This window comes from Entelurus aequoreus, linkage group LG04 (assembly GCF_033978785.1).
Source record: "Entelurus aequoreus isolate RoL-2023_Sb linkage group LG04, RoL_Eaeq_v1.1, whole genome shotgun sequence".
Taxonomy (NCBI): Eukaryota; Metazoa; Chordata; class Actinopteri; order Syngnathiformes; family Syngnathidae; genus Entelurus; species Entelurus aequoreus.
In genome coordinates this window covers 44,351,095-44,377,214 of record NC_084734.1, presented here as the reverse complement: position 1 = coordinate 44,377,214, position 26,120 = coordinate 44,351,095, and the positions used below count along the sequence as shown (strand labels likewise).

Here is a 26,120-nt window from a genome sequence, read left to right as displayed (position 1 = left end):
ATTTAATGTCAAAGTTGACCAACTTCTCGGTTTATGGCCAAAACCTTCTACTATACAAGTGAGATGCATGATTTATAATTAACTTTTATCAACTCAGAAGCAAGGCAGCAGCTCACTAGCTTAGTAAATTAGTAGCTGCAGTAGCTACTTACCTGTCTGTGATCATGGCGCCGCTAAAAGTAGTTCCTTAACGTTAGGGATTATGATAACAAAATCGCTAATACTTGGTCAATATGCAGCTCACAACATGTAAATGGCGTATTGTTGGCGGTTTTTAGATGTTTTTTAAAGGGCTTAACTCCCATTAGCTGCATTGTTAGCCGCCTCATACTTGCTGTATATTACAAATTAGAATGCATAAAAAAAGAAAGACAAGTTTTATTGTCTTACATAGGGATTGTGAATGATTGGCACATTTCCAAAATAGTGAAGTTCTCCTTTAAGTATGAAATTACAAGTGTGAATTACCAGGAAACATGTCACCTGTCATTAAAAAGAGTCCATGTTGATGCAGCACCGTGCGAAAGTCTTGAGCCGCCATCACCTTTGATGATGAGGGGTGATCCAATCCGATATTGATATTGGTTATTGGTCCGATATCAGCAAGAAACAAATATTCGATTATGTAGGCTTGTATTTAAAAGCACTGCGATACAAGCAGTCCTGCAGCATGTTTACTTATAGAAAAACCGTACAGTTAGTTAACCTCTACAGAAAATGTCCTCCAATAAGAACTCAAGGTTGATCTTTGTTTGTATTTTAGTCAAGTCATTTATGGTGTATCCAGAAAGTATTCACAGCGCTTTACTTTTTCCACAATTTATGTTATGTTACAGCCTTACTCCAAAATGGAATAAGTTCATTTTTGTCCTCCAAATTGTACACACAATACACCATAATGGCAATGTGAAAGTTTTTTTTAAATTGAAAATGTATTACAAATAAACACATGTGCATAAGTTTTCCCAGCCTTTGCTCAATACTTTATTGCAACTTTGGCAGCAATCAGCCTCAAGTCTTTTTGAATACGATGCCAAAAGCTTGGCACATCTATCTTTGGGCAGTTTCACCCATTCCTCTTTGCAGCACCTCTCAAACTCCATCAGGTTGAATGCGAAGTGTTGGTTTTCATTCAGGATGAAAACCAACTCTGATGAATGTAGCAATGTACACACATCATTATATTCATCTTAGTCCCGTCAGGGAGGTGACCAAGAACATGATGGTCACTCTGTCAGAGCTACAGCATTCCTCTGTGGAGAGAAAATAACCTTTCCTGAAAGACAACCATCTCTGCAGCAATCCGCCAATCAATAGTATAGTGGCCAGACAGAACCCATTTCTTCGTAAAAAGTTTGCCAACATGCACTTGAAAGATTCCCAGACCATGAGAAACACAATTCTCTGGTCTGATGAGACAAGGATTGAATGCAAGGCATCATGTTTGGAGGAAACCAGGCACTGCTCATCACCAGGTCAATACCATCCCTCCAGTGAAGCATGGTGATGGCAGCATCATGCTGCGGGGATGTTTTTCAGCAGCAGGAACTGGGAGACTAGTTAGGTTAGAGGGAAAGATGAATGCAGCAATGTACAGAGACATCCTGGATGAAAACCAACACTTCTCATCCAACCTGATGGCACTTGAGAGGTGCTACAAAGAGGAATGGGCGCAACTGCCCAGAAATAAGTGTGCCAAACTTGTGGCATCGTACTCAAAACGACTTGAGGCTGAAATTTCTGCCAAATGTGCACTAACGAAGTATTACGCAAAAGCTGTGAAGCCCCCCCCAGGGCGACCTGTGCATTAATTCAGTCCATTTCAAATAGTAGGATGGGCCCCCCTGGAGGGGCACAGTACGATGTCGGGGGGCAGGTGTGACATTCTTTATCATAAACATGCAGTATCATATTTCAAATCCCGCTTCAGAAAGCTGTGCACCGCAAAATGTGCTTATTGTAGCCATTAATCCTGACTTCCACATTTACGTTTAAAAAAAATTGCACAAATTGTTTTATTTTTGTTTAGTGTTTCATGTATTGTGCTCTTGAGTTAATGTTGGTGATCAATTTGAATGTTTTATTATTTATTGTGTTTATTCAATTATATATATCATAATTATATAATAGTTCAATTCAGTCAAAATCTGTTTATAGTTTAAATAAGGATTAAAAAAAGACTTTTAGGCAAATTGATGCACTTTAAAAATGTTGATAGATTATTCTATGTTGTACGTTTATAAATCGTTTTTCTTTTTTGTCTTCTTTAATGTTAGAAAAGATACAATGTAAGGCAGAGGTGTACTTATATACTTTTTATAGACAGTTGATACTATTTATTGTCACAGTAGAGAGTGGGGTGGGGGGGTCCAAAATGTTTTCTTCTTCCTGGGGTGGGGCTTAACAGAACATCATTGAGAAGTACTGCATTAATTGAACACAATTGTAGTCTAAAACAGCCCATGTTTACCGTAAGTATAAACAAATATTGAATAATTATAGTTGTATGTTACACCATGAGCATAACTTAATGAGTAATTGTGGCCACTAAGTGTCATTAAAAAAAATGCCACTCCACTCTAACTTCAAGACAGCATAAGTCAGTTCCAGACAGTTGATAATAAATAGGTTAGTGTTTTCATACCTGCCATTGTTCTCTGTTTGACTAATTTCATTTTATCAAATCTTTTCTATCATTCCGCACTTCAAAACAAAAATTTGTGAGGATATATCGGCCAATACTCAAGGCTAGTGCTTCAACAATTAATAATCTGAAGAATAATTTGATTAATAAAATGTTTGATTTATATTCTGTTGTTTTGATTAAATGTTGGAGTGCAATTAATACAAAAAAGTGTCTAGAACTTTATATATGTAGACATAGTTTCCACACAGCCACTGCAATAGAGTGAACATGAGAGTGGTGGTGTGTGGATGCCATGATCTTTTTAATTTTTATCAATGCACAAATGTTAAAAATGCAATTTAAATTTTGATGATATGCATTTATTAGGAAAAAATTATGAAGTGCATGTCAAGCAGAAAAAATGGCTTCAATATCAATGAAAAATTATCAAAAAAAGTTTTTTCAGGACACCCCTAGTTTTGACATATCGGCTAGTTTGAGTGATATTCTTGTTTAGGGCTGCAACTAACGATTAATTTGATAATCGATTAATCTGTTGATTATTACTTCGATTAATCGATTAATAATCGGATAAAAGAGACAAACTACATTTCCATCCTTTGCAGTATTTTATTGAAAAAAAACAGCATACTGGCACCATACTTATTTTGATTATTGTTTCTCAGCTGTTTGTACATGTTGCAGTTTATAAATAAAGGTTTATTTTTTTAAAAAAAAAAGCTTCTGCGCATGCGCATAGCATAGATCCAACGAATCAATGACTAAATTAATCGGCAACTATTTTTATAATCGATTTTAATCGATTTAATCGATTAGTTGTTGCAGCCCTATTCTTGTTCTGTATGATCATTATGACAAAAAAAACACATCTGTCATGGTAATAAAGCAGGCTTTCCCTGCAGGCTGATGCAGACCTGCGCTACACTCCCCAACACAAAAGCGTTCTGCTGCAACTGCCCAACATGAAAACCATCAAAATAATCATCGGCTTCTCCTGCGTCGTCTTCAAGGCAGTGGCGGAGATCTGTCAGACACTCAGTAAGTCTCACCCTAAGTTCACTACATATGGTTAAAAATAAATGAATAAAGCACTCCTGTCTCCGTGTCAGACATCAGACGGTCAGAAGAACTGTCCCTCCTCCAGCCCCCAGACGATCATTCTAAAAAGAAGAAGAAGAAAGACAAGAATTCTCCATTAGAGGACATCTGGGACATTGATTTAGTCAACGGGGGACCAGGGGGCTCAGGTGCTGTCAAAAATACATCAACATACACTCTTGTCCTCATAATTAGGTACACCTGCATAATTTAATGCAGTGGTTCTCAAACTTTTTTCACCATGTACCACCTCAGAATACACTTGGCTCCCCAAGGAGCTGCCCAAAGATAATGACCAACATTAAAAGACAGTAGCGTAGCAGGCCTAAATATTCATTAAAAACAAGGCAGAGGTTTTATTTAACAAGTATATTTAAAATTTTTGGTCACTGTAACATTACACACACATTGAACAGCAGCACTGTGTTTAAACATTTTTATTAAGTGATTCTTTGGCGTACCACTAGATGGAGCCGGCGTACCACCAGTGGTACGTTTACCACAGTTTGAGAAACCCTGATCTGATGTATTTAGCAGTTTAAAATGAGTGTCCTACAATAGTGTACAGTGTTTCCTACACATTCATTTATTTGTAGCGGCCCACCACGAAAGAATTACGTCCGCCACAAATGAAAAAAAAAAAATTATTAATTTTTTTGTTGTCCTGTCCAGCTTCTCAGGCAAATCATATAGTTGATGTAGATGCCCATATCGGCTGTTCAGATTTACTTTACAAAAGAGAAGTGTAGGATACTTTTCTTGTTGCCTTATTTGTATTTAACTTTATTAAATGTATTTATATTATCATTTGGTGCAGCCGGGCCGGAGCAGGAGGGGATAGAAAGAGAGAAAAAAGAAGACAGAGGGGTAAATTGTGGGGACAAGAGGGGGATTAGACAGAGAGACAAAAACAACAACAGCAATAGAGCAACATCAGCAAATACGACATGTACAAATATGATGGTAAAAGTAATAGCAAATAAGCAGTTAGCGAAAATAAAACACAATACAGAAATGACAATGAGCATTATTACACTACAAATGGAGCAATACAAATACCAATAGAAATAGCGCTATTGATAATGAACAATACCAATACTTTACCTTTATTATCAACAATACGGTTGTTCAAATGCAACAATACATATACCTGTACGTAATGATAACTTGAGATACAAAAGAATGCAGAAAAATGGAGGGGAAGAAAGAGAAGCAACCTACATTAACCTTGTAGATTGTTATAGTAACAATAGGTTAAGCTTTGTCAGTGAGCTCTTTGTTCAGTGGATCAGATGTTTGATGAAGCTCTGTGTCTATCTACCACCACTACTGTTTTCTGTTTATTTGTTACTGACTGTGGTAGGACAGCTCTGCCTTTGTTTCACTTTATGTTGCTGGTAAATAATATGGTTGTAGTAGTAGGCTAAAGTTAAATTATTTAGTATGCACTAATTAAAGGAGCAGAGCTTTAAGAGACATTTTAGCTTTTATATTTTATAAGATATATATTTTGTAAGAACCACAATTAATAAATATATTTCAGTGAATAACTTATTGTTCAAATCTGTATATAAATATGTACATAAAGTGTTGTAATTATATTGTAAAATGGATGGATGCATGGATGTACGTTTAAAACAAAACTGTTATTATTAATTAGTAAGTATACATTTTTTCAGCCTTTATAGAGAAAATCATATCATTGTAGTAAATTATGCAAATTACTTGATGATGTCATGGTGACCACGCCCATAGCCACGCCCATAGCCACGCCCCCACCGCCACAGGTATCTTGGCAGTTTATGGGAAACACTGGTGTATTAGAAGTGTTAGCCTTAATGCTGGAATTTAGACAGTTTAAAAGTGCTTGAAATAAGCCCTTGCTTTGTGTGTCTGTAGCTTTAATGCTAATGAGCTGTGTTTGTCTACGGCTGTTTACTTCATCCACTTTTAACACTGTAATTCTGCACTTCTTTAACATAATAAATGCCATATATCACATACAACAACGTAACAATAAAGAGTGGGACAGGAAGACGCCAACGTTGGCGACGCTAGCATAGCTATGTCTGCTACGTGCCGACACTCACATTTTAACAGCAACATCATGCTAGGTTAGCCTCTTCCCTGAATAACAACATTTACAGCTTCCACATCCATCAGTCAGCTACTGACTAGTTGCAGAGCTCTCAACTTCAATTGAAGACGTGTAGCAAAGCCCAAGAAAGGATTTTTTTTGTCAAGCATTTGAGTGCCTCTTTTCACAAATGCTGAGCAAACAAATAAATATACATTTTCTCATAAAAAAGCGTTATGTGGCTGTTTTAGCATCAAAAGGTCACTAATGCATACCAGGAACCCTCTAGGCGTGCATTCAAGCTGAGACAACCACTATCTTGCCATTTCAATGTCAACTCCTGTCATCTCCAATGTAGGCCCCATGTACAGCAAGACCATGACGGCCACATACGACCCCGAAAACGGCATGCCAGTGTCTGCCACCAGCCTCTGGTTCGGAGAGAACCCTCTCGCCGACTCCCAACCCAACTTGCCTCCCGCTGATCTGGCCAAACTCTACCAGCCTCTGTCTTTGGTGGACAAAGCCATCAACAACGCCGGGTAGACATGTCACATGTATTTTCTGCAGGCGGAGTTGACTTAGACTTATACTGAGACAAACTTTATTGACCCACAAGGGAAATTGTTGTATGTTAAGTCTGAGCATGTGGTTATGTTTGACAGCTGGCTGGACTCGTCTCGCTCCCTCATGGAGCAAGACGTTCAAGAAAACGACAAGCTGCTGCTGCGCTTCAAATACAACATCTTCTTTGACCTCAACCCTAAAGTAAGAAAGGTCTCAATGTGATGTAATACACCCAGTGTCTCGCCTTATTCCGTGTTTGATGCGTCTTCCAGTACGATGCTGTTAGGATAACGCAGCTGTACGAGCAGGGTCGCTGGTCCATCCTGCTGGAGGAGATAGACTGCACTGAGGAGGAGATGCTGATGTTTGCTTCCCTGCAGGTGAGTATGAATCAGAGTAATTAGCCAGGTGTGTCTGTGTATTTGTCTGTTTTGAGAGGAGTAATGCATGTGTCATCATCGAGAGGTGGCACAGTGTTTGCATATCTTGAATTGGACTGAAGTGTATATGAGAGGAATATGCTGGGCACAAATGGAAACACGTCTTAATCAGCAAATTTATTAATCAGAATTCATTATTTCCTCATCTTAGCATTTGGACAATTATATTCTTTCAAGTAGGCTCTGCATGGCATGCTTGAATGAGGTGGGTGTGGAGGATCAGTGGCCCATTACCTCACAGACATCTAATATTTTTTGTAGAAATTATTTCCAAGCCGTTTTGGCTGCAAAGGAAGGTGGGCTCCATTGATTGGTCCATCTCTTTACTGGTCAGGGGTCCCATCACTCACACCCACAAAGATTACAAAAAAAAGATATATTTTTTTCTATGATATACTATATGTTGAACTGCCTTGCATGTTTTGGCCTTTGTTAAAATTGTTTTTGGTGTGTTTAATAAACAAGGTGAAGAATATTGTAGTGATGTCATGGCCGGGTGTCCCAAAACTGATGTGCATACAATGTTTGTAAGAAACATAGTTTTGTAATGAATATACCAGTAACCACAGCACCAATATGCAATATAGAATAATGATGACTACTTTTACAGTTACCGACAGATTTCCGTCGTACTGCTGGTTACCGATTCATGTAAGCTCGCACGATATCATATTTTGATACCTTTGTTGCATGTGACGTCACTTCCGGCTGCAGACTCTGCACCGGCTCAGGCATAATCGTAGCAGATTGGTAATGTTGCAATTTCCCATGCCAACAAAGCAAGCATGTCTGATATAAAGCACTCAAACGTAAGGCTCCACTTTTCAAAATGCCCTAGCTTGATGTGCCATTGGATATGCCATATATATGCTACGAATTAGCATTAGCGATTTTACATGGCGGTTTCAAAACCTCCAAATTTGGTAATCAAAGAAACTAAAATGCATGTTCAAATCAACCAGCTGGTGTGTAATAATTACAATACAAAAACTTTGTAGGATTCAACCTAAAAGACACATGGCACATTTAACTTAAGGACAAAGACTACTTCCTGACCACGACAACAGCACCTGGATCCGCCCACTGCTTCTTGTAATCTTGCGAGAGTCAACACCGCCCTGTCAACCGGACAGCAATGTGTTTTATGAATAAATGTTTTTAAAGGGCTTTATAAATAAAGTTGGTATGGTATGGTATGGTAAATCGCATTAACGTTCATATTTAGATGGCTGTCAATAATTATAATAAAAAATAGATTTATAGTTGTCAATGTAGCAGAGTTATTGTAGTCATCATGGAGAGGAAATAGAAAATAATATTTCAATAATAATTAAACTTAACTACTTTTGGAGTGTGGTAGTTAAATGATGTAGTGCATGTCAAAAATATGAAATGCCATTCATTTACATAATTTATATGACGTACAGTGATATGGTATTGCTGCTGAAGTCCTGACAAATGCCTGCCGCAAGATGGCAGGCAGCGTCACGTATGATCCAGCTCAGGGCCGTTCCTGAATAGAATTGTATTTTGAGAGAAACTATTTCTATACTTTTTTTAATCAAACTTGAATTTAATTTGATGCATCTTTAGAATTAAACTATGTGAGCAGGAAAGGGGTAGAAATTTGTTTGCGGTAAAATGTCATATGAAAAGCCCTGTCATTCATTAATTTTGCAATCATTTTGCATGCGCTTTTTTGCATTTAATGGGAACACCACCGCTAGACCCTCGACATAGCGCGTGATTTGCGTATAGAGGGAGAGGCAGCCCTGATCCAGCCAGTCCGTGAGGCGTCTAGTGTATATAATAATAATAATAATAATAATAATAATGGATTAGATTTTATATAGCGCTTTTCTATTATTAGATACTCAAAGCGCTCACAGAGAAGTGAAAACCCATCATTCATTCACACCTGGTGGTGGTAAACTACATTTGTAGCCACAGCTGCCCTGGGGTAGACTGACGGAAGCGAGACTGCCAGTTTGCGCCTACGGCCCCACCGACCACCACCTATCATTCATTCATCATTCATTCACCAGTGTGAGCGGCACCGGGGCAAGGGTGAAGTGTCCTGCCCAAGGACACAACGGCAGCGATTTGGATGTCAAGAGGCGGGGCGCGAACCTGCAACCCTCAGGTTTCTGGCACGGCCGCTCTACCCACTACGCCATGCCGCCCTCATATGTCTATGATGTAGTCCAGAATCGTGTATAGAGCGAGTATGGCCAACCTGGTTTCAGGCGATCTCCTCAGTGATTGGTCAAAAGGCACTCACGTGACAACAGGGCGCCATCATTGCTACCAACTTTCAACTGATGCAATGTGTTTGCGGCACTTCCCTGTCAGTTTTTTGATGTGTGAAAATGCCCTGTTGTTCAGCATGGGGCTGCTCCACCCGCGAGAATTGTGGAAAACCTTTATATTGCTTTCCCCACAACCCGGAAAGTATGAGACGTGAAAGTTTGCCGCCAACACTGGAGAGTCACCAACTACAGTGTTTTGTGCCAGGTAAACACACAACACAACATATGTGTTTTGTTCAGGTGAGAACACTCAGAAGTTAATACAAATAATAACAGACAAATTAATAAATTTGAAAGATGGTTTGACAAAAACAGACTATCTTTGAATTTAAGTAAAAATTAAATAATGATATTCGGAAACTGCAGAAAAGAAAGTTAAACACAAATACAAATAGACAGAGTAGATCGAAAGAGTAAAAGAAACCACATTTTGGGTATAATAATGAATGAGAAAGTGAACTGAAAATCTTTTAAAAATATACAACATAAAGTGGCAAGAAATACTGTATGTCATTAGTTAATAAAGCAAAATATTTTGTGGACCAAATATCCTTCTAAATTCTCAGCTGCTCGTCATTAATACCATATCTGAGTATTGTGCAGAAATATGGGGAAATAAATACAAAAGTACACTTAATCACGTACCGTGTTACGAAAAAGAAAGGTCTATTACCCTCCCAATTCAGCTGAGGGCTATTCAGAACCTGGACTCTTAAAAAAGGCCTGAAAACCTTTTTATTCAGAAAGGCTAATTACTAATGTGATTTCTAACCTTGTATTTTTGTTTTTATTTAGTATTTTTTGTCTTCTCCACCCTGTTTTTATCTTTTTAATTGTGTAGCACTTTGAGATCTTGTTTGATTAAAAGTGCATTAGAATATAATTGTTTTTTATTATTATTATTATCATTGCAATAATACATAGTGAGTAATACATACAGTAGTATTACCACCATAGTTGACATACTCTACACACAAAAGTCATAATTTCTCTGTGATTGTTTGTCCATAGCTAATAAGATTTGGCAAAATGAGGGTAATAAGTTGTTTTTTTTGGTCGTTCTGTGTATCTTTTTATGTTTATTGAAAGGGACAATACACTTAAGGAATGTAGCAGCAGAATGCGTCAAATACGGCTGCAAAATTATACTTTCACAAAATAAAAGCATGTGTTATTGTACGTTTATGAGCTGGCGTATGTTTAGAACTATATCTAGACATAGTATTTTGTTTTATTTCTTCAGAAAAAACAATTGGATGCATCCGGGCACAACCGCACACGTCCTTGGTAGCAAAGATGGCGCCTGTTGTTTAGTTGACCATACTCTCGTTATACACCACTCTGCCGTAGTCTATACACTACTTCCATCTTCCATCCATCCATTTTCTACCGCTTGTCCCTTTTTGAATTGCAACTGCATGCAAAGTCTGCTATATGATACTTGCAAGTGAGACTCAGTAATGTAAGAAAACAAGGTATAACAACTGGACAGCAGAGGTATTATTATCATCTCAGTGGCAAATGTTAAATATAATACTATCATTAGTAAAGAATTAACATTTATTAACACATAATCGCATACAAAAGTACCGAAAATTTGTACCGTTGAGTATCGATTCTCAGGTACCGGTAATTGGTACTGTATTGGTTCGAATGTGAAAGGTACCCATTCCTAGTCTCGTGTTTCACTGGTAGTAATGTAAAATAGTACAAATGAGTAATCATACTAGTTGTACGTCTTCTTTGTAATGTATTTTTTCTGTTATACAATTATTGCTTAAATTTAGCAGCATGGTGACAATTAGACATCAAGACAAATGACAGTTTTGTCATTCATTGGCTTCAGTGTGTGTTCATGTCTAGCGTAGACAGCAATTCTTGACGACATCCACGCTTTCTTGAGACTTATTCTATAGCATTTGGCTGTAACAGCAGAAAGGTCAATTGCTACTAAAGTGGTTTACCTGGAGAGCCGCCACATACTGCATCCTCAGCACTGTGAAATTGATGACACTATAAGAATCAGACCTTCTCAACGACTGTACAGTACTGTAGTACACGCTAACAATTCTCATTGTTCTGAAAGAGAGTGGATCGATTAGAAAGATGCTGACTGCGGATCGGTATACAGTATGTTTATCCTTGGGACACAACTGAAGATGTGTCCCAATGGTGGAAAAGCCTCCCAGCAGTGTCACTTAGCCTCATTTAGGTATGCGGTCAGGTGCAAGCCTGGCTCAGGGAGGAGGACGCCCCTGCCATGCAGAGTCCCCAGGGATTGTACCAACTAGTCCTTTCAACAAATTCTTGATAATATTTTTCATGCTGCCGGACAGGATATTCACATGAGGATCAGTTAGGGCTTGAGTAAAATCCCTCAGATGAATAAAAGAAGAAAATTGAGCTGATAGCATGCAGTGGAAGGTTGAAGGATTAATACATTCTGGAATTCGTTGAGATTTTAAAAGTAAAGGAAAAGCAAAAGGTACCTTAGTTTATGTTAGTAATCCGTTCCAAAAGGTCAGACAAAGACAGAATCCTACAAACACATTTTTTTCTCATAAGAAATAACGTAAATCCCTGATACGGGTACCAATTTTAGTGTTTTGGTGTGTGTTCATTAACTTCATATGGTACTAAATATAACATTTAACATGTAATATTTAATAGTGAGGTGATAACTGCACTTTTCAGTTGCCATATCATGTTTCCTCACACTTGAGTCGCAATTGTATGCATTTGTTTCAGTTTGTCCTAGGTGTGTTGCTGACTCTTTTGTTGAGTCTTACAAAGTATTACACTGTCAGTATTGAACTTATTAGACACCAGCTGTTTGATTGTAACGTGCATCGTAGTACAAAATTGGAGGTGTTGAAATCACCGTGTAAAGAAACGAATGCTAATCAGTAGCATGTTTATGGCATATTTCATGTAAATTAGTATCAAGCTCGTACATTTTGAAAAGTGGATGGGGCCTTGCTTTTGAGCACTTTCTATCTGGCATGCGTGCTTTGTTGGCATGGAAAAGTGTAACATTACCAAAAGGAAGTCTGCAACGAATATGCCTGTTTGCCCACCGAGTGCTTGAGCTGGTGACGAGTCTGCAACCGGAAGTGAGGTCATGAATAACAAAGGTATCGAAATATTGCACCAGTTTGATTTTACACGAATCTGTACCCCAAATTCGGTTTGTACCAATTCCGTACCCATTCCAAAACCCACACACTCTTTTTCATTGAATTCAATAGTGGTTCTCACTTTCTTTATCGAAGTGCTGTCACTTATTTTACAGTCGTACTACATAAACATTTCACAGAGACTGAGTCACCAAGGCATGGGATTATTTGTTTGGGCATTCTATACTGCAGAGTCATACACAGGTAAACAGGCTAATTTGTTACGTGCATAGTTTGGCCGTATGATAACCAAGACTGTATAAAAAATATCATAATAATTAAAAAAGTAGGACAGACAAAAACCGAGGTACCACTGCAGGAATAATCTGTTCCAGGGTCAACTGCAGCCATCATAACACCTGTATGGACTGTACAAGTAGCATTTTTAAAATGTGCTTTCTCTCATCTATCCAGTATCACATCTGTAAACTAACCATGTCCAGTGAACCGCTGGACCACTCCAACGAGCCAGAAATAGACGAAGTAGAAGCCGCCCTCTCTAACCTGGAGGTGACGCTGGAAGGCGGACACACAGACAGAATCCTGGTAGACATATTTCACCACACACTGTGACTATCCTTTCAAATATTTGTTGTTGTCATTGGCGCTTTGAGAGTAGAAAAAAACCAGCTGTTTTTGCCCAAGAGGTGATTGGTACGCGTTTATTGATTGCATGTCTTGACATGGCTTTGCCTCAAGAGGATATAGGATAATTCACAGTTGTTTGTTCCACCTCCAGGAAGACATTACAGACATTCCAGAACTGGCAGATTCTTTGCGGCTTTTTAGGTAAATCCACCTGGATCCTGTATGCTGCGCCTATTGTTATTAGTCGTTTACCACTGATAGAATACTTTACAATGCGAGAGCTATTCCACAGAATCGGTGACATTTGCATCCCTAGGAAATAAAATATATAAATGCATGATAAAAGTGTACTTTCAAATACATTTTTATGAAGCAAAGTGTTTGGCACATTGATGTGATCACATGTTTTAAGGGGAACTGCATTTTTTTTGGAATTTTGGCTATCATTCACAACCATTATGAAAGACATGACAATGGATGTAATTATTTTAATGCATTCTAAATATTAAATAAATGCGATCAAAAGTCTGCTTACAATGGAGCCTATGGGAGCCATTCAATTCTACCTATAGAGCTCTTCACATCCATATACCTCCGTTAGGGTTTTATATAAATTATGCAAGTATATATGTAATGTAGTAACAGGCACATTTATAATAACCTTTAATATTTACGTATTTTCATTATTTTATTTTTTTAAACACATCGTTTGCTTTTTTTTTTGTTCTTTATCACTGATTTCTGCTCACTGCAGACTTTATGAGAGCCAACATCCATAATAAAACATCACTTACTGTGCAATGTCTGATGTCAATAGGATGCCGACTGCTTGGATGTTCATATATTCCCATTTAGATGAAGAATGACTCATAATCCTCGTGACGAAACAGGGTGAGGGGGCGGAGGGAAGAAACGCTTTTCGTGTCTTTTGCGCCAGTTCCAAGTCTTAAATGTCTGTCAAAGTCTCCCAACTTGTTGGAATATATCCTCAGCCATCCATTTTTTAGGTGCAAGGCATGATTTATGATCTACAAGTTTGTAGAATAAACTTACAGGGAGCAGGGAAGCGAGGTAGCAGCAGACCACTCGATGATGTAAACATAGACACACACGGCCGTGATCGCAGCGCTACTAAAAATAGTTTATCGCTTATAATAGCAATATCACTAATACTTGGTTAATATTCAAGAAACGAAATTTATATGGAGTATTGTTGGTCCTTTTTGAATAGTCATTTATTGGATTTTATGGGCAAAATAGTGGAGCTCGCATTGGCGGACTTTTATGTTAAAAAGAAAATTCATCCGTCGTCATGTCTTTCATAATTATTGTGAACGATGGGCAAAATTCCCCAAAAAAAGTGCAGTTCCCCTTTGATGAATACCGTTTATACAACATTTATTTAAGCATGTCCCCGCTTTCTGAAATCAGACTTTAATATGAAATTATACAATCATTAAAATCCTGGAAAAGTTTTATTTTTAATATATTTGAATCACTTCTTATCCAAACTTTATGTTAATTTCATTTTCTTTAAAAATGCAATTAAGTTCAAATTTACACTTGCGTGGTGTCCCAGGTTTTTTTACTCAGTCCTGTCCCCCTAACACATAAGCCCCTCTGAAAAATTTGAAATATCCCAAGGGTCACATGGTCCACAGGACGATGCATCATTTAAATCCCCAGGAGGCCATAGGAAGGCCTAAAGTAGTTAAAGTTGCAGCACAGTTCTGTTACTGTGTCTAAATAATTTGTTTTAATGGTATTTATTTTTAAATATAGTATTTTGTTGGTCACTTTAATGTACTTATTGTCAACATTCTATTAGCATAAATGCCATGTACCGTAGCTATATTTCATATATAATTTACTCCTGCTAATTAAATTAATCATCTTCATCCTCAGAACTTTGTAAGAAAAGGAAATAAAGTCATTATTTTTGAGTAGTTTAATATGTTTAGATGTTTAGACATTTTGTTTAGATTTAGAGTTCAAAAAGGACAGATTATTAATATTATCATTATTTTGAGAATTTTACATGGCTAGCAAATGGCAGCGATTTGGTGGAATGGCCTAGAAACCTTTTTTAAAAGTAGTAGTGCAAACAATTCACAGGATTTAATTGCTTATGCCTGAATGTAACATTTTGTGCATTTTAGTTATTGTGTGTCTCTTAACTCAGACCAAGAAGACTGACGCTCCGGCCTTATAAAGAGTACTGGTTTGTATTCAAGGACACCACCATCTCCTACTACAAGAACAAGGAGGCCGCCAGTGGAGAACCCATTGAGCAGTTTCATCTTCGAGGTCAGAGACACGAGAAAACTATCAGTAATGGAAATAATGCATCTGTGTGTATGTACAGTGCAGTATATGTAAGTCTGTCTATTATCCTGGTGTTTGTCTGACAGGCTGCGAGATTGTGCCTGACGTCAACGTCACGGACAAGAAGTTCGGTATCAAGCTGCTCCTCCCAGTGGCCGACGGCATGAACGAGGTGTACATCCGCTGTGACACCGTAAGTCCTTCGGGGCGTAAAATTAGACATTAGATCATATATCAGAAACCAGTTGTCAATAAAAACAGTTTTTTTATGCTGTATCTATAAAAATATCCAATTCATAATTAATAATTTCTACTTTCATTTAAATTCATTTACCACCGAACAACGTTAAACAAGGGTTTTCTGTAATGTATTATTATCTGCTCTGATAGACGCCGTTCCCCTATTAATCTTGGGGGGTGTCGTCCACTTGTTTAATCGCCTCACCCTGAATAGATGTTTTTTTACTTCTTACTACAACGGGGCGGTATAGCTCGGTTGGTAGAGTGGCAGTGCTAGCAACTTGAGGGTTCCAGGTTCGATCCCCAATTCTGCCATCCTAGTCACTGCCGTTGTGTCCTTGGGCAAGACACTTTACACACCTGCTCCCAGTGCCACCCACACTGGTTTAAATGTAACTTAGATATTGGGTTTCACTATGTAAAAGCGCTTTGAGTCACTAGAGAAAAGCGCTATATAAATATAATTCACTTCACAACTGTGTCATGTGTTTTACAGTAGACACAACAACACACACCACCTGCACAGGCAAGATGGCATATATAAAGCTCAAGTTGAAAGAAAGTTCAGCATGGAACGTGTATAAAAAAAGGACTTTAATATTATAATTTTTTTATTATTACTTGAATTCCGTATTATTTGTGGAAAAATGCTGCATGTATATAATATTCAATATTAACTTCATACAGTAAATTAAGGCATTTTTTTTGTCTGTGCCCAGAAATATGTGTATACATGTACGCATCACTCAGTGTCAGTTATGACTTTGATACTACCTCTAAAGACAGAATATTTGTAATATTTATCATATTTATTCTCCCATTCCTTGTTGATGCTGCTTTTACGGAACTCCAATCTAGAAAATGGATTAAAACGCCGCTGTTCTGGCCTAAACTTGCATACAGGCAGCATCCAGCCTCTGTTAAGGCTCAAATACTGCCTCAGAAGGCCGAATATGTGCGGGACAACTTTTTCTGTGTCAGAGTCTTGTATATGGAAAAGCGACCTGGAAAAAGGTGGAATAATGCTAGCCCTAAAGAAAAGCTTGGTACTCTCTGCAGTTAAGCAAATGGATATGTTAAATGCTCGTGTTCAAGCATCTGGGCCACCTGGAGATGTTGTCTTTGAGTTCAAACTAGAGGTGTACGATACTAATATTGCATTCCTTGCATTGCATTGGTCCAATACAATATCAGCACAAATAATACATATTTCATTATTTTGTAGTGTGGAACGTTAGAAAAGGCTTGATCAAGTGAACTTTGTCAAACAGAGAACAATGGTAGGTGCTGTATGAAATTCATACCTACCATTAAAAACACTAACCTAGTTATTATTACCAATCTGGAATGGACTTATGCTGTCTTTAAGTTGAATTATAGTAGTAATTGTTTTTTGACACAGAGTGAACACAATAATTCATTAAAATAAGCTCATGTCACAGTAAGTTGAATGATGCCGACACGTTTATTACTGGATACTTTCCACTACGCTTTTGCCTTGGAGACTGTATGTGTAAGTAATATGCAACTATAATTATTTTAACTTGTTTATATTGACAAATGTCATTATTTTAGGCAGCAATATTGTTCAATTAAGGACACTTATTATGTATGTTTAGCTTGTGTGTAGCTGCTAGCTCCTAGTAGCCAAAGCCTATCATGTTTACCTTTTGTAAATAACATACAAGAAAAAACCAACCTTGTGTGTTTTTTGGAAGAAACTGGTTGTCCAGCTTTGCACAAGTGAGCACGCTGCAAGCCGATATAATCTATTTTTTTGCTGATATCCAATCAATATCCGATATTAAGGCTGGAGGGTAAGGGTGCGCCCAGTGGAGGTGGGCTGTAGGGGCTTTGTAGCAAGCACAACAGCAAAGCTCCTTAGGGAGGTTGGAGTCAGGGGGCAGGCTCACAGACAGGCCATTAAAGATTTGGCCAACACAGCAGAGAGGACGAGCCATTGGTTGTGGTTGAGGAGGAGTGACACCAGCTGGGCTGCTAAGGCTAACACCTAATGGGATGCACACACCCAGGGATTTGATCACCCTGGGGTGGGCCCTTCCTCGGCAGAGGGTGTCTTGTGGTAAGCCGGGCCGAAACACCCCGTGACGCTGGGGCACACAACTGAAGATGTGTCCCAATGGTGGAAAAGCCTCCCAGCAGTGTCACTTAGCCTCATTTAGGTATGCGGTCAGGTGCAAGCCTGGCTCAGGGAGGAGGACGCCCCTGCCATGCAGAGTCCCCAGGGATTGTACCAACTAGTCCTTTCAACAAATTCTGAAGTCTGGAGAAGATCCAGTGACCGCTGCGAAAGAGCAACTGACAATCAGGGAAAGACCAGATGACGGCCTGGAAAGACTGCTGACTGGAGGGAATAGACCCCAACGGGGCTGGTGTGGGTTAGCAACTCTACCGGCAGGACCTAGCGCTGCACAGCGTTCCTGGTTCCACCCATCATTGCTTCGGTAAAGCCAAAGAAGAAAATACCCCTTGGGTCTGCGAGAGCGGGAGCGGAAGATGACCCATTACGGACGGATCTCACAGTGACAGACCACGGAACGGAACAGACAACGAACAGAACGACAATTAATGGTCCGCAAACAGGACAAACGCTGCAGAACTGCATTTGTGGCTGGTCAAAAATAACAACAGCAAAGGGCCTTAAAATCTATCAAGGCAAGAGGAAATGCCTCAGCGAGCTCAGCGAAGTGTCTCGCATTGACCAGTACTTCTTAAGAAGTAGGCCAAATCAGTCGAGTGAAGCCCGGAGGCAGGAGAACCCCCACAGTCCTCAGGGTATCAGAACATCGGAAGAAGCTCAACGTCGCATAGACCCTCTAGCATTTTCCAGCCTGGAGCCTAACCAGCCACAGCCAGCAGCAGCCTCCAGACCGGAGCCCAGCCAGCCAGCACCAGTCCTGCAGCAGCCAGCTGCAGTCTCCAACATTGATCCCAGCCAGTCTCTGCCCGCAACGGAGAGGAAGATGGAAGGAAGGAAAGCCCAGATCCTGTGGCCCAAGTCCAACCAGAAGAGAGAGTGGGAGACCGTTGACTCAGACCTGGTCCTCCTTCTAGAACAACAGAAGGGTCCTGTTGAAAGAAAACTGGACAACATGGGAGCCACCATCTACAGCTATGGTGCCGAAAGATTTGGGGTAAAGAGCAAGGCACAAAGGCAGAAAAAAGGCCCTCCCTCCCCGAACCAACCAAGGTCCAGAAGGCAGCGTGAAATTGACAGCTTGGTGAAAGAAAGGAGACAATTGAGGAAGCAGTGGAGAAAGGCAACAGAAATAGAAAGAGGGGGAATTGAAGTTCTGCAGGCTGAAATAAAGCAACGGCTGACAAAGCTGCGAAGAGCAGAGCACCTCAGACGACAACGCAAGAGGAAAGAACGGACAAGAACCCTCTTCTATAGCAATCCCTACAGTTTTGTCAAAGGTCTTTTTGAGCAAGAGAAGAGTGGGAGCCTCAAAGTGCCCATAAAAGACCTGGAGGAGCACCTGAGGAAGACCTACACTGACGGCCAGAGGCATGAGCCAGTAACGGTCCCGCCCGACATGCCACCAATTCATGCACCTGAACACCAAATGGACATAAGATCTCCCACATGGAGCGAGGTGGAGAGGACCGTGAAGCAGGCAAGATCAGCATCATCACCCGGGCCCAATGGTATCCCGTATAGGCTTTATAAGAACACCCCCAGAGTCTTAAGATACCTTTGGAAGCTGATGAAGGTAGCATGGCAGAAGGGAGTGATACCGAAAGCTTGGCGAAGAGCAGGAGGCATCCTGATCCCCAAAGAGAAGGACTCGTCATCCATAGGCCAGTTTCGCCAGATCAGCTTGCTGAATGTAGAGGGGAAGATTTTCTTCAGTGTCCTTGCCCAGAGGCTCTCTACCTTCCTGCAAAGAAACAGCTTTATTGATACATCGGTGCAGAAAGCTGGGATCCAGGGTTTCTCAGGATGCTTGGAACACGCCAATATGATCTGGCACCAGATACAAACTGCGAAAAAAGAACGGAGAGACCTACATGTGGTGTTCTTAGACCTTGCCAACGCCTTTGGGTCAGTCCCTCATAAGATCTTGTGGACGGCCTTCAATTTCTTTGGTGTACCTAACCAAGTCACTGAACTGGTCAAGAGTTACTTTCAGGATCTCCAGTTCTGCGTAACAGTTGAGGGCAACACCACCTCCTGGCAGCATCTGGAAATTGGCATCATGGCGGGCTGCACAGTTTCCCCTCTGGCATTCGTCATGGCAATGGAGCTGGTCATACGGGCATCCCAGTAGGTAGTGGGAGGTGAGAGGACCAAGAGTGGCCTACGTCTTCCGCCAATTAGAGCCTTTATGGATGACATGACCGTCATTACAACAACAAAACCATGCACCAGACGCTTGCTGCAGAAACTCCAGGAAAACATTCAATGGGCACGGATGGACTTCAAGCCAAGCAAGTCACGCAGCATCTCCATCATAAAAGGCCAACTAACAGGTGAGCAGTTCCACATCAGCGAGGAACCAATTCCAACACTCCTAGAGAAGCCCATCAAGAGCCTCGGAAGATGGTATAATGCAGATCTAAGAGACACCCAGCAACTTGAACAACTGCGGCAGGACACGGCTAACGGCGTCAGGCAGATTAATAGCACTGCACTACCAGGGAAACTGAAGCTCTGGTGCCTGCAGTTTGGGTTGCTACCCAGACTCCGGTGGCCGTTAACTATGTATGAGGTCTCAATATGCCATGCTACTCGCTTGGAAAGGCTAGTGAACTCGCATGTAAGGAAGTGGCTCGGACTTCCAAAGTGCTTCAGCAGCGTTGGACTCTACAGCAACGGAGCCCTGTCGCTGCCAATTTCTAGCCTGGTCGAAGAGTTCAAATGTGCCAAGGTGAGGCTGGAGATGTCCCTCACTGACTCCCGGGACCCTGTAGTGAGAGCCGCCGCTCCTTGCCTCGTTACAGGGCGGAAGTGGACCCTAGTCACAGCTGTGCTACAGACCAAATCAGCTTTGCTCTATCGTGACGTAGTGGGCCATGTCCAAGAAGGCAGAGGCTTTGGCCTTGGAACCGTAACTCCTCCCTGGCAAAAGGCATCTGCAACCGAACGTCGAACTATGGTTGTAGGGGAAGTGCGTCGTCAGGAGGAAACAACCAGACGTTCCAAAGCCGCAACACAAGCCAAACAAGGCCGCTGGACAAGGTGGGAGGGTGTTGAAAAGAAAAAACTCACGTGGAGCGAACTTTGGGGCATGGAATCCAACAGACTGAGTTTCATCGTTCGAGCAACATATGATACGCTACCATCTCCCATAAACCTACAACAATGGTTTGGAAAGGACCCATCCTGTCCCCTGTGTACAACCCCAGCAACACTCAAGCACATAATGGTTGGCTGTAGAACCAGCCTCACTCAAGGCAGATATACGTGGAGACATAACCAGGTCCTCAGATGTCTAGCTGACAAACTTGAGTGCAGGAGGATATCCATCAATGCCCAACCCATCAACAACCAGGAAGTGTGCCGACACCTACCAGCGTTTGTTCGGGAGGGGGAAAGCTGAAGACGAGACCTTCAAATCCTGATCCAAGCCCATTGAATGCAGCCAGGGACTGGCAGATGCGAGTCGACTTAGATCAGAGGCTCATTTTCCCCCCGGCGATCGCAACGACCACCCTGCGTCCAGACCTCGTCCTATGGTCTGAAACCTGCCATACAGTCTATATTATTGAACTGACAGTTCCGTGGGAGGATGCCATCGAAGAAGCGTATGAACGCAAGAAGCTGCGGTACTCCAACCTTGCAGCTGAGGCAGAGGACAGAGGCTGGAGGGTAAGGGTGCGCCCAGTGGAGGTGGGCTGTAGGGGCTTTGTAGCAAGCACAACAGCAAAGCTCCTTAGGGAGGTTGGAGTCAGGGGGCAGGCTCACAGACAGGCCATTAAAGATTTGGCCAACACAGCAGAGAGGACGAGCCATTGGTTGTGGTTGAGGAGGAGTGACACCAGCTGGGCTGCTAAGGCTAACACCTAATGGGATGCACACACCCAGGGATTTGATCACCCGGTCAGGTGCAAGCCTGGCTCAGGGAGGAGGACGCCCCTGCCATGCAGAGTCCCCAGGGATTGTACCAACTAGTCCTTTCAACAAATTCATGTCGGGACACTTATACTGGTTAGTAGCATTTATATGGTATATCCAATGTGAATTTGCATAGAGCTAGTGTATTAGTTATAAATGCATTTTTTTAATGGTGGAAGGTCACATGGAAGTTCTTTGGTATCTCATGTAAGGTACATTCCATCCATCCATTTTCTACCGCTTATTTCCTTCGGGGTCGCGGGGGGCACTGGAGCCTATCTCAGCTACAATCGGGCGGAAGGCGGGGTACACCCTGGACAAGTCGCCACCTCATCGCAGGGCCAACACAGATAGACAGACAACATTCACACTCACATTCACACACAAAGGCCAATTTAGTTGACATACTTTATTTCTGTATGTTAAATTTTTCAGTGTTTTGAAGTCTCTTAGAAGCTCTCATGACAACATGTCTGCTCAATTAGCAAGAAGAAACGTTAGGAGGGGCAGAACAGACTTCTTGTATCGTAGGTTTTGTATTGGACATTTTAGATGAAGGCCGCTATAATCTGATACCTGATTTTATCAGATACCAATATTGGATGTGGACACCCCTAGTTAAAACATGTAATTTCCAGAACAATTTTAACCCTTGAAATGAATGTGTGGCGTTGCAGGAGACGCAGTATGCCAAGTGGAAAGCGGCGTGCATCCTGGCCTCCAAAGGCAAGACGATGGCCTACAGCTCGTACAAGTCAGAGGTGAGGAACATCCAGTCTTTTCTGCAAATGAAGAGCCTGGCGCCCCCTCCTGGCCAGGCAGCCCCTGACCTTGACGCCATGAAGATGAACGCAGAGTGCTTTGTCTCGCCGCGCTACGCCAAGAAGCACAAGACCAAACAGGTTGGCAAAAGTCAGTCAATGTCGCGTCATTGTTGTCATTGTAACAACCACGTGTAACTGTTATGTCAAGCTAACCGCGCGTATCCTGGAGGCCCATCAGAACATAGAGCGGCTCTCCCTCATGGAGGCCAAGATGCGTTTTATCCAGGCCTGGCAGTCGCTGCCAGAGTTTGGCATCAACTACTACATTGTCAGGTAGGTTGCGACACAACCCGCTTTACTCAACATGACATCACTTCAGGATGTTCTTTTTGCAATATGTGCCAGGTTCAAGGGGAGCAAGAAGGATGAGATACTCGGCATCTCATACAATCGCCTGATCCGTTTTGACATGTCCACCGGCCTGCCCATCACCACATGGAGGTTCGCCAACATGAAGCAGTGGAACGTCAACTGGGAGATAAAACAAGTGAGTGATGTACACAGTAAACAACAATGTAGACATATGTGTGGCTTATGGGCCATTTTCTGCTCGGAGGTCGTTTTTTTTTTTATTGCCCCTTTGCAACATTTTATATTGAATGTATTTAATGTAATTCATTAACAGTGATTATTGATTGAATAGTTATTAGATCTTACATTAATGTGCTTTACAGTTATAAAACAACAATGTGAATGATTTGTTCAGATATCTTAGCTGTGTTGACCCACATTGGATTAGTTTCAGCATCTTTCATGTACAAAATTCATCAAAGTGCCTCCCACATCTGCAATTTTCCCCTTTAATTTTTTGTGCGTGTGAGCATTCAGGGAACCACATGTGAGCAACATCAGAGGTGCACAATGTGGCCACACCAGCAGCACACTAGTCCCAAACCTGAATAATTACAAGTTAAATGCCTTATTATTATAATCAATAAACAGCAGTCATTTCCATTAGATATTTGTTTCTGCTATAGGTGATTTTGCCTACTAACGATGAAAACAACAAAATAATTTTGATTTCAAGAGCTATGTACTAGTATTGTGTGTGTGGGTGGGCGTCCTGCTTTGGAAATAATTTTAATCCTCCCTCCTCCCCCTACCTTCTTCTACTTCAAGAGCCCCTTGGCTCTTGCATCTAGTGCCATGGCGAAGTAGGGGCGTACGGACGTCAATCGAGTCTTGCTACATCATTAACCCTCGCTGTTTGCCAGCAGTGACGTAAGGCAGATGCGACAAATCTTTGTTTACTTTCAAGAGGCTGTCACTCGCAATGTTCGGCACTGTTTGTGCTCTTTTTAATTTATTTCGTCTGTCTTTATTTAGAAGAAGACTGTTTTGAAGACAACGTTTTTGGTTTAATATGCAAGTGCTGGCGCGTCAGCTTGCGGTATGCAATAGGTGTTTCATTGTGTATTTGTGTCTTACGCCAATATTTATGTGCAGTGGCAAAGGTTTGAAGTCTGACTAAACCAACAGTGTCATTATTATAAAAAATTATTAATTATGCTTATTACTTACATTTGTACACTTCTTTGGGTTTCTGGTCTGCCTTCTTTTTCCTCGCAATGGATAGTGTAGGGAGGTCTGCGAGCTCACTTCGCTGTGAGGTAGGTACTTCGCCCTTCCCCCCTTCCTGGTGGATGATTGGAACACCTCTTGCTTGATGTAAACGCACAAAACCAAGGAGGGACGGCAAAAACAAGGGTGGAGGAGGGGTATTTGAATTGCGCCTTAGGTCTCTGTAAAACATTCACATGTTGCGCAATGAAATGTGTGCTGTAGTACAAGCATGGGACAAAGTGTACGTTACTGTAACTTTCTGTTTCAGTTTTTCTCAATAAAGTGATTGTGGACTGCCTGTCCTCCGTAAAGCGTCTCGACGGACGTTAGAATAATTGAACAGTGTTGGCAAACATTATTTTATCTGTTATGGCCACTTATTGTCACATGTCACTAGCATTGTTGCATTGCAAAATCATACAGAATAAATAATGTGTTTATTATTATTAAATTTTATTTTGAAACACTGTAAGCAGATGCACAGGATCTTACATTAGAGGGAACATTGGATTTCAGTATGTATGGACCTCTGAGGTTGAGTGTGATTGCAGGTGACCATCGAGTTTGACCAGAATGTTACGATAGCGTTCTGTTGTCTGAGTTGCGACTGCAAAGTGGTGCACGAGTTCATCGGAGGCTACATCTTCCTATCGACACGCTCCAAAGACCAGAACGAGACACTAGACGAAGAACTGTTCCACAAACTGACTGGAGGCCAAGAATAAGAAAGACAGCGTTCTGTTCTTTTATGTAGTTTTTAAATCATCCAAATATGGACCAGGAAACAACACGATGTATGATATCGAAGTATTTTTGTATTAAACATAGGGAAAAAGCCAGAATGTTTTACAGTCAACAGAACAGCAGTGTCATGAATTGTTATTTATCTAATTCAAGCATTTTAATGTACACTCAAAAGCCATTGTTGTTTATGTAAATATGATCTCAGCCTCAAACTGTGTATGAAAAGATTGTTGTAAGAATAAATCTTTTTCTGTAATTACCTTGTTGTCCATTGTTACATTCACATGATTCTATAGTTTTCTGCATATATAAAGATATGCATTTTAAAGTTGTTGTACCTTTTGCTCTTTAATTTTAATTTATTTCAGAATTAGTAATCATGTAACCGCACTAAAAGAACACCTCCAGGCAACTTCAACCCTTCACTAACACCCTCCCCCCTCCACATTTCACCTCCCCGGATTGTAAATAATCAAATGTATATACTTGTTCTTATGCTTTCTGAACTCACTATGTTCACTGCTCGCTGTACATATCCTACCAAGTCAGACCTACACTGTTTCAATGTCCATTTCTCTGATGATACAATTGTTGATGGCTGAAGTGCTGATATCAACCAAACCTAACCCCCACATCCCACCCCCCGGATGGTATATAATGTAAATAATTCAATGTATATACTCTGATGATTAACTTGTGTGATGACTGTATTATGCTGATATTATATATTTGTACCATGAATTGATTTACGTGGACCCCGACTTAAACAAGTTGAAAAACTTATTGGGGTGTTACCATTTAGTGGTCATTTGTACGGAATATGTACTGTACTGTGCAATCTACTAATAAAAGTTTCAATCAATCAATCACATATATATATACACATTAGGCTGACCATATTCTGAAATCCCAAAAAGAGGACATATATGCGTGCCAAGGCGGGGACTAGGTGAAAATTTGCCAATGATACTCGAACTTGCTTTATAAATAATATATGTATTTAATCAAAGCATTTTTCTCCTCTGTTGACAGCAGTGTTGGCACTAGGAATTTTCAAAATGGGGTCCCAGGGTTGGGGTTGTGGATATGGCAGTTTGTAGTGACAGTTCAGTTTATGGGCAGGGTGTGTATGAGGTAGTGCAAAGGGCTGCAGAGTAATGAGGTGCGAGGCAAGGGGTTCGGCTATAAGCCGCCTACCGGCCCAACCAGAGCAGGTGGAGTTCAGGGGTTGAGAGGTGGAGATCCTTGGGCTCAGGCTCAAGGCCTATCTACAGCTCGCCATTCAAGACTTAGGGACCTGGCCTACGTTAACACAGGACCCGGAGTTCAATCAATGTGCGCACATAAACATCAACATTAAGTCATCTATTGTTCGACCTTCAATAAATAAGTTACACTTATTATCATTATTAGCAATAATACTGCTAACATTAACAATATTAA

The 26,120-nt window shown here is 40.8% G+C and overlaps 1 protein-coding gene and 1 long non-coding RNA gene across 3 annotated transcripts in view; one reads left to right on the top strand and one right to left on the bottom strand.

The window, feature by feature from the left end:
* The window catches only part of fermt1 (FERM domain containing kindlin 1), a 29,309-nt gene extending 4,376 nt beyond the window's left edge, over positions 1-24,933 (top strand). For both annotated transcript variants that reach the window (XM_062044956.1, XM_062044957.1), the window contains 13 exons: positions 3,550-3,685; positions 3,757-3,894; positions 6,181-6,364; positions 6,488-6,590; positions 6,662-6,769; positions 12,729-12,860; positions 13,054-13,103; positions 15,085-15,209; positions 15,314-15,420; positions 22,224-22,448; positions 22,519-22,643; positions 22,716-22,857; positions 24,485-24,933. In XM_062044956.1, the coding sequence (XP_061900940.1) occupies positions 3,550-3,685; positions 3,757-3,894; positions 6,181-6,364; positions 6,488-6,590; positions 6,662-6,769; positions 12,729-12,860; positions 13,054-13,103; positions 15,085-15,209; positions 15,314-15,420; positions 22,224-22,448; positions 22,519-22,643; positions 22,716-22,857; positions 24,485-24,658 (1,749 nt within the window). In that variant the 3' untranslated portion in view covers positions 24,659-24,933. The remainder of the gene's footprint in view (positions 1-3,549; positions 3,686-3,756; positions 3,895-6,180; positions 6,365-6,487; positions 6,591-6,661; positions 6,770-12,728; positions 12,861-13,053; positions 13,104-15,084; positions 15,210-15,313; positions 15,421-22,223; positions 22,449-22,518; positions 22,644-22,715; positions 22,858-24,484) is intronic.
* On the bottom strand, positions 6,634-26,067 carry LOC133648664 (uncharacterized). The gene is made up of 3 exons (XR_009825908.1): positions 25,875-26,067; positions 23,892-24,112; positions 6,634-6,763 (listed from the first exon to the last, which is right to left on the bottom strand). It is a non-coding gene; the product is annotated as an uncharacterized LOC133648664 (long non-coding RNA).
* Positions 26,068-26,120: the final 53 nt, after the last annotated feature.